Source organism: Myotis brandtii, unplaced genomic scaffold (genome assembly GCF_000412655.1).
Source record: "Myotis brandtii unplaced genomic scaffold, ASM41265v1 scaffold393, whole genome shotgun sequence".
Classification (NCBI taxonomy): domain Eukaryota; kingdom Metazoa; phylum Chordata; class Mammalia; order Chiroptera; family Vespertilionidae; genus Myotis; species Myotis brandtii.
In genome coordinates, this window is record NW_005365070.1 from 2,629,800 (window position 1) to 2,639,153 (window position 9,354).

General features: G+C 37.3%; 1 protein-coding gene across 14 annotated transcripts in view; it reads right to left on the reverse strand.

Annotated features, from left to right (window-relative positions):
- The window catches only part of FAM122B (family with sequence similarity 122B), a 27,090-nt gene that overhangs the window by 7,687 nt on the left and 10,049 nt on the right, over positions 1-9,354 (reverse strand). For 4 of the 14 annotated variants that reach the window (XM_014545015.1, XM_014545020.1, XM_014545012.1 and 1 more), the window contains 3 exons: positions 8,227-8,291; positions 6,688-6,732; positions 4,729-4,825 (listed from right to left, as the gene is read on the reverse strand). In XM_014545015.1, coding sequence (XP_014400501.1) covers positions 4,729-4,825; positions 6,688-6,732; positions 8,227-8,291 — 207 coding nt within the window. Of the gene's footprint in view, positions 1-4,694; positions 4,826-6,687; positions 6,733-8,226; positions 8,292-9,354 lie in introns of all 14 variants that reach the window. The other 10 variants (XM_005872832.2, XM_014545017.1, XM_014545022.1 and 7 more) reach the window with 4 other exon arrangements.

Consider the following 9,354-nt stretch of genomic DNA (forward strand, 5'->3'; position numbering starts at 1 on the left):
GGTGTGGGGGGTGCGGGAAGAGACTGGACAAAAATCATACACCTATGGATGAGGGCAATGGCAGGGGTAAGGGCAGAAGGTGGGGTGGGAACTAGGTGGAAGGGAGCTATGGGGGGAAAAAAGAGGAACAACTGTAATAATCTGAACAATAAAGATTTAATTTAAAAAATCCTATCTAATAAAAGACAAAAAGGGTAATTGACTGTACCTTCAAAAAAAAAAAAAAGACCTGCACGTATCTTGGTTGCAGTTCCAAAAGAGAACTAATTCATCCCTAGCCTGTTTGGCTCAGTGGACAGAGCGTGGGCCTGCAGACTGAAAGGTCCTGGGTTTAACTCCAGTCAAGGGCATGGACCTCGGTTGCAGGCTCCCCCCTGGCCTGGGCCCTTGTCGGTGCTCATGCAGGAGGCAACCAATCGATGTGTTTCTCTCATACTGATATTTCTCTCTGTCTTTCCCTCTCTCTTCCACTCTCTCTAAAAATCAATGAAAAAATATCCTTGAATGAGAGAGAGAGAGAGAGAGAACTAATTCATTCCAACCATTGAACATAATGTTGAGGCACTATCTGAACCACACAACCAAATATACTTATGACTGTTAAAGTAATTCCTTCCGTCTAAAAAAACTAAGGGTGAAATTGTAAGAGAATCATTAAAACATGCAAACAACAAAACTAGGATGTCTGTTGTGACACATACTCTCACCCCATCTGGTTGAGTCACTTTGCCTTATCCAGTCAATAAACTGGGTTCAATCAGATTGATGAATAGACAGGTAAGTGCACTAAAAATTAGCCACAGCCCTATGAAGCTCAGCAGATGTTGAAATAAGGTAAGATAACAGGGCATCCTTACTCCTTGATGTGGGTTAAACTGGTCCATAGGGCATTTTCTCTAGTCTCTACTATTTTACCTTAGTAAGGCCCAAGATTATCTTCCCACATGAGCTCTAAATTCTTAAGATCATACATTTAAATATGATAATTTTCACAGTCACTTTGGGAACAAGAGTTTAAAAGTATCGGCACAGTATCTGCACAGTATCTCACATAAACATGTTCAAAGTATATGTATATATTTCTATTAATAAATAAATCATGATTAAACTTTATTCTTGGGTCCTAACTGATTTGGCTTAGTGGATAAAGCGTCAGCCCATGGACTGAAGGGTCCTGGGTTTGATTCTAGTCAAGGGCACGTATCTTGGTTGCAGGCTCCATCCTGACCCTTGTGGGGGCACTTGCAGCAGGCAACCAATCAATGCCTCTCTCACATCGATGTTTCTCTCTCTCTCTCTCTTTCTCTCTCTCTCTCTGTCTCTCCCCCTCCCTTTCACCCTCTTTAAAAAATCAATGGAGCCCTAGCTGGTTTGGCTCAGTGGATAGAGCATCGGCCTGTAGACTGAATGGTTTCAGGTTTGATTCCAGTCAAGGGCACATGCTCAGATTTTGGGTTTGATCCCCAGTAGGGGGCATGCAAGGAGCAGCCAATCAATGATTCTCTCTCATCAGTGATGTATCTATCTCTCTCCCTCTCCATTCCTCTCTGAAATCAATAAAAATATATTTTACAAAAATCAATGGAAAAATGCCCTCAGGTGAGGATTAACAAAAAATAAAAATAAAATATATAAAATAAATAAATAAACCTTACTCTTGGTATGTCACACATTCACTATAAAATTTTCTTGTCATGATACATATAACATTAAAATAATGCTAAAATAATTAAGATTAATCTAAAAAATTTAAATCCTAAGGGTTAAATTAGCAGTCACATTAAAATTGAAACTTCATTGAAGACTTTTACTTTTTCTGTAGGAGAAATAGACTACCACTTAATCTTGACTAGCAGCCTTGAAAATTCCTTTATTTTCTTTTTTTAATATATATTTGTATTGATTTCAGAAAGGAAGGAAGAGAGAGATAGAAATATCAATGATGAGAGAGAATCATTGATCAGCTGCCACCTGCATGCCCCACACTGGGGAATCGAGCCTGCAACGTGGGCATGTGCCCTGATCTGAAATCAAACTGTGACCTCCTGGTTCATTGGTCGACACTCAACCACTGAGCCATGCCGGCCAGGCAAATTCCTTAATTTTCATGCTACGGACTTATTCTCCCAAAAATGAGGAGCAGAACATGAGTTCCCACCATGGAAAAAAAAAAATCAAAGCACCATGTAAAGAAAGGTGTACTTAAAACTCTTGATGTTCATGAAGACTAAATGCAGAATGGCATAATTCCTGTCTTGCGGTGACAATGTTCCCCAGATTTTATTATCAGAAATTTCAGAATTTTCAGTTAGTAAAAAATATGATATAAAGAATAGGCTTAGTATTTCTTTGGGTGGCAGTTGGCACACTGGACACTAATTCCAAATGGACACATACTCAAACTTCACATTTAATTTCTATTTCAAAGATGTCATATTTTAAAGGTTATTATCTAATATATAAACTTTAATTTAAAGTGTTAAAGCCCATCTTTTATTTGTAGGGTAGGTCAAGGAATTAACTATAACAATTTAAAAGATCATTTACTGATGATCTGATAATTTTTTATTCCCTAAATGGTATAAAAATTGTTTCATTGGTTTCATTATCAAGTAGATTGCTATCTGTGGCAATAAAAACCAGAACACAACTACTTCCTGTCTTTCTCACCATTTCTAGAAATATGTATATCTGATCAATGAAAATACATTAAAGAGAGAGAAAAAAGTTTCTGCAAAGGCAGGATCCAATTTTTACATATCAGGGATAACTCATATTCAAAATATCTTAGCTATAGACATAAATGTCAACAATATTAATATATAAGGTGTCCCAAAAAACTTAGTGAAATATTAAGTTTTAATATCCTTGGAAGTCCAAATGCTATAAACTTACTAAATATGTCATTTAAATTTATAATTTGCTTAAATATATTTGAAACTTAGTTTTGTGAATTTTGAGTAATAAATTTCTTTTTAACATATCATTTGAGCCATATGTTGGCTTCACAGAATTCTATGAGTGGCCGTGAATAAAGCAAATCTCTCCAGTGTGAGGGAACACTTTTTGTGTTTATGGATCAAAAGTGCCCTTTATCATCAATGTTCCCAGGACTTTCATTGCCAGTCACAGGTCCTCAGAGAATGGAAGTAGGGGCAACAGAAATAGAAACCTCACAACAGCCACCATCGTCTAAAGCTTAGGATGCTGCTTGGAGGAATAAATGGCTGAACAAGGGAAGAGAACTTTTGGTAAATACCACACCTTCTCTTTCCTTTCTTATTTATTTGTATGAACCTGTTTTATAGCATCTTGCACAATCAGTCTATGACAATATTTTTTATAAATCACCTCACCCTGTCTGTATGTTTTTAGCTTGGCAAAAACCTTTCCTATCTTTTACCAAACTTGGTTACTTGGTTAGTAACTGAGTAAGCAAATCTATTTATAATGCCATGTGCCTATATTAAAACATACTTTACCATAAGTGATATGTAGTTTCTACTAATTATAGAGTTTCATCTACTAGTTATCTTGACAAGCTTTAGAGGTTTTCTCTTTTTGATCGTCTACATACCTGGAAAGGCACTCTGTACCAAAATTAGCACACCGAACTACCAAGGACAAACAGAGATGAGAGAGAAGAAAAGCTGTGGGGCTGAAAATAGCTGGAACAATCTAAAAGGCATTTGTTCCAAGGTTAGAACAGTGCTGATCAACGAGTCTAATAAACTAGAAAAATCTAACTTCCTGGTCAACTAGAAGTACAAGTTATCTTCCACAAAACATGGAATAAGTGATCTGGAAAGAAGGAATCATTAATACTTATACCTTATAAGTGGCTTACACAATTCTTTCATTTAGAGGATACAAGCCTTTTAAAGTGAATGCACTTGTGGACTCTTAAAAAAAGATCCTGCCCTAGCCAGTTTGGCTCAGTGGATAGAGCGTCGGCCTGCAGACTGAAGGGTCCCAGGTTCGATTCCGGCCAAGGGCATATGCCCAGGTTGCGGGCTCAATCCCCAGTAGGGGGTGTCCAGGAGGCAGCCAATAAACGATTCTCTCTCATCATTGATGTTTCTATCTCTCTCCCTTCCTCTCTGAAATCAATAAAGACATATTTTTAAAGAAGGATATAATACAAAATGCAGGCAGACCAGCTACAATCAGTGTATTGTTACCAAGCAATCCAGAAACTCTCACACCATCCAGCTATTGACACTCTCCCACACCATTAGCATCTACTGAGAGAGGCTAACTTAACAGGAGCTAGGAATGAAGGGGGAGGTGCCAAAAGATACACACTTCCAAAAAGGTACTCATGACTTTCAAATGATGTGTTTTTCCACATTATCTACACCTCTGATAGATTTCCCCTCTATGGAGCATGGATAAAAAGCTGAATTATGCCCTAGATGGTTTGGCTCAGTGGACAGAGTGTCAGCCTGCGGACTGAAGGGTCCCAAGTTCGATTCCAGTCAAGGGCACATGCCTGGGTTGCAGGCTCAATCTCCGGTAGGTAGGGGATGTGCAGGAGGCAGCCGATCAATGATTCTCTCTCATCATTGATGTTTCTATCTCTCTCTCCCTCTCCCTTCTTCTCGAAAATCAATACAAATATATTTTTTAAAAAGCTGAATATATTTTAAATGATCCCAATATATTTTTGATGTGACTCTTTAAATATACCATACCCTAATATCCTTTTGATTTTATTTCATTTTTTACCATGAACTGAGATCAGACAAGTGTGCATTTTCCGGAGGCAGCATATTGGTAGTGCCTTGGAAGAGCCTCTTAGGCTGGCTTTCGGACTCCATTTCACCTAAAACAACAAAAGAGAATAGTACTGTAAAGCAATTTTACAGGCTTAGTGCTAAAATAGGATGATCTCTGATTAACCAAAGCTGAGCATACTTCTTGAAGATGTTACTTGAAAGATATTTTCTATGTGTTTAACTTAGATGAAATATACTTCCACATAACCTCAACCAAAAAGGCCACAGCCCTAAAGAAAACCTTCCCATTTATTATATGTATCATGCTGCTAATATAGTCATGTTCTTTAATAGAAGAGTGGAACACTGATTGCATCAGGCAAAGTAAATCAAGGCTAACCACAGCAGAAATAAAGTATCTCCAAATAGCTGAAACTCACAGCAAATAATAATTTATGCTAGATGATTAGTAAGGATTTGATATGTTTTAATATCAGAACATTTCCTGATTTGAATTTAAATGGGTTAAAAAGTATTTAGTCTGCCCCTGGCCAGTGTGGTTCACTTGGTTGGAGCATTGTCCAGTGCACCAAAAGGTGGCAGGTTTGATTCCTGGTCAGAGCACATGCCTGGATTGTGGGTTCAGTCCCTGGTCAGGATTCCTGAGAGGTGGCCGATTGATGTTTCTCTCTCACATCGATATTTCTCTCTCTCCCTTCCTCTCTCTGAAATATCAATTTTAAAAAGTATTAATCTGATAAAGAGTGTATAAATCAAAGGTTGCTTTAGCCTACTTAGTGAAAATGAAGGTAAAAATACAGTCACAGGCTGCATAATGTTTTGGTCAATGATGGCCTGCATATAAGATGGTGGTCCCATAAGATTATAATGGAGCTGAAATATTTCTATCACCTTGTGATAGCCATCATAAGGTCATAGCACAACACATTCCTCACGTGTTTGTGGTGATGTTGGTATAAACAAACCTACTGCACTGCCAGTCATAAAAGTACAGCACATAAAATTGTGTACCGTACATAATACTTGATAATGATAATAAATAACTATGTTACTGGCTTATGTATTTACTATACAATACTTGTTATTATTTTAGAGTGTATTCTTTGTATTTATAAAAAAAAGTTTGCTGGCACACTCTCCCTCCCAAAACCACGCCCATGCCTTTCCCTTTCCTCTCTTTTTCCCCTTTGGCATGCATCTCCTAGACTCTAAGGAACCCCACAAGACTTGCAACCAGGCGAGCAATGGACAGCAGCAGCTTGTCCCAGGCTAACCCCCAGAACCTATCTCCAAGGCCCCCTTTTCTGACTTTCTAGAGAGCCAAATCAGCCCCGCCTAGGCTCTCCTGTTACTTCTTCGATCCTAAGCCCTTCCTTGTATCAGTGTTCCAGCTTTAATAAACATACTCTCAATAATTTTTTTAAAGTTTGCTATAAAACAGTATGTCATGTCACGCTGGTAAACATCTCACGTTTGCCCTGTGTCTTGATTGCATAATTTTCTCTTGTGCTTGATTTGATCTCATGCTGTTTTGTAGAGTAGCATGCAGTAGAGACTTGTACACTAGGAGCAATAGGCTGTACCATATGGCCTAGATGTGTAGTAGGTTATACCATATAGGTTTATGTAAGTGCACTCTATAATGTTCATACAATGATGAAATCAACTGATGACAAATTCTCAAAACATATCTCCACTGTTAAAGGATGCAGGACTGTATAAGTTTGAAAGCACATCTGTAAGTGAAAGCAATTATTAACCAATTCTCAAAATTGGTATTATACTGGATATCTCAATCCTACAGATTTTCTCAGAACTGGTAATAGAAAAACTTTGCATCAAAGGAACAGTGCTTAACATTTTGCCACCAGGAGTGCAAACACTAAACCCTAAATTAGACAGAAAAAGCCCTTTTCCAAGTAAGTTATGAAATAAAACATGCAAATACCTTGGTTTTGAAGTTCTTTATCTGGAAATGGAAGCTCCATTTGAGCTTTAAATGGAATATTAAAGAAACTTTAAGTCATGGGCCTATCTATACTCCAGTAGGAAAATTAATAACTGTGAACTTAAACCTTTACAAGATTCTTATGAGGAAAAAAAAGATCAAGCAAAAACAAATACAACATTCAATTTTTTCCCATTTATCACTTAATTTATATTATTTTTCCTCTGGAGCTATTCTGACTATTACTAAAATTGAAGAAAGGTTGTATTTTTATTTATTTTTCCATCCTTTAATATGCAGTTTTTAAAAGCTTCCTTCTGGCTTTCAACACCTCATTAGCAAAACACTTTTTAGCAAAGAATTCCTCCATCTGCTGGTATATGTTGGAATAGCTTTGAAATTAACCAATTCCACCAATTTCCTGCAACAAATTTAAAATTAATGACAACAACAACAATAATAGCTTTACTTTCTGTGTGTTAATTTCATAAAATAGCTCTTGAGAAGTTTCTTAGGATTATAAATAATTCCTTAAAGAATTAAGAAAAAAACTATTGGTTTACAAAACAAAATTTATTCACTAATACAAATATTGTCAGTGTATCAGGATCTATTTTCCAGTATTCACTAATACAAATATTGTCAGTGTATCAGGATCTATTTTCCAGTATTCACTAATACAAATATTGTCAGTGTATCAGGATCTATTTTCCAGCACATACCAACTTTAATTTTAAGTTGTCTGAAATACAGAACTTTTTGAATCTGTGTATGATGCTATCACTGGAAATTTTTCACCGAAACCGGCAAGTATCCGTTTACCTACCATGAGGAGAGTTGATTTGTTTACTGGCCCTGAAGCTGATCTGCACAAAGAAACCACTTACTGAATTGCTTTTTAAAATTATTGCTAAAACTCTTGTTTAAAATGACATCCAACACTTGCAATCATGTGGTCATATCCCCAGGAATAATGACTAAAACTGTGTTAAATTTCTTAGCCTTTTTTTTAATAGACTCCATCAGGTGCCCATAAGCATCTAAAACTAGCATTGAGTAAGATCATTTCAGTTTAGTGCTTTGTGATTCAAAATAAGGTAATTAAGAGAGCACCCCAATTATAGCAAAAATCCTATAGACATGAATATGAGGCAATTCTCTCTGCCAAGGTGTAATTTAGTGGTGGCTTATATTTGAGAATACAGCTTGTTTATAGACCTATTTACTATGACATAAGCATATATTTCTGCAACATATCAATTTGCATCTCTTTTCTATTCAGATCACCAAGAGGCAAAATTTTGGAATATATATTGATAATATGAATATATGAATAAGACTCAGTTATGAAGTATAAAAAAAGATGGGCAGTATCAAATAACTAATTTACAAAATTTAGAATTAGTAAAGCATACATGGGGAAGAATAATGCATATTTCTTTAGGAAAAAGGAGTCCTGTCTTGAAACTAATTTTAGGCAGAAATTCTAATCTGTAGTTCAAGTTCAACTAGGTTTAATATCAGAAATGTGATGCTTACCTTTTCTTTTAAGAGGACCAAGAGCACTGGGTCGAATGCATTTGACTGGGCTCTGACTCCTCCTGCTTCAAAGAACAAACACGATGATGTGAAGTACTTCTAAGATGCAAGAACAATTACAACCCACCAAATAAGTCAATAAAATTAGCATTCATATAGGAAGAAGTATAAAATGCCTGTGTTCTAGGTTGAGTAAATGAAATGCTAAAATATGATCTGACCTGGCATAAGACAATCTGGAATAACATGGTGTTTTAAGCTATATTTTAGTCGTTCTATAACACCAAATACCCACAGCAGTTTCTTTAAAAATATAATAAACCTTATTTAAAAAGTTATTTGTGTCCAGCCAGCATGGCTCAGGAGGTCAGTTTGATTCCAGGTCAGGGCATATGCTCAGGATGTGGGCTCGACCCCAGTGTGGGATATGCAGGAAGCAGCTAACCAATGATTCTCATCATTGATGTTTCTCTCTCCCTCTTCCTTCCTCTCTGAAATAAATCAAAATATACATTTAAAAAAAGTTATTTGGCCCTGGTCAGGTGGCTCAGTTAGTTGGAGGGTCAGTTTGATTCCAGGTCAGGGCATATGCCCGGGATGCGGGCTCAATCCCGTGTGGGGCGTGCAGAAGGCAGCTGATCAATGATTCTCATCACTGATGTTTTTCTCTCTCCCTCTCCCTCCCTCTCTCTTAAATCAATAAAAATATTTTTTAAAATATATCCGCTGGTGAGGATTTTTTAAAAAGTTGCCTCGTTGGTGAGCTCAATGGTTAGAGCATAGGCTCATGCCCCAAAGGGTTGCAGGTTCGATTCCAGGTCAAGGGCACATACCTGGGTTGCAGGTTAGACCCCAGGCTCCGGTTGGGTATATGTGGGAGGCAACCAATTGATGTGTCTTTTTCTTTTTAAAAATATATTTAATTGCCGAAACCGGTTTGGCTCAGTGGATAGAGCGTCGGCTTGCGGACTGAAAGGTCCCGGGTTCGATTCCGGTCAAGGGCATGTACCTTGGTTGCGGGCACATCCCCAGTAGGAGATGTGCAGGAGGCAGCTGATCGATGTTTCTCTCTCATCGATGTTTCTAACTCTCTATCTCTCTCCCTTCCTCTCTGTAAAAAATCAATAA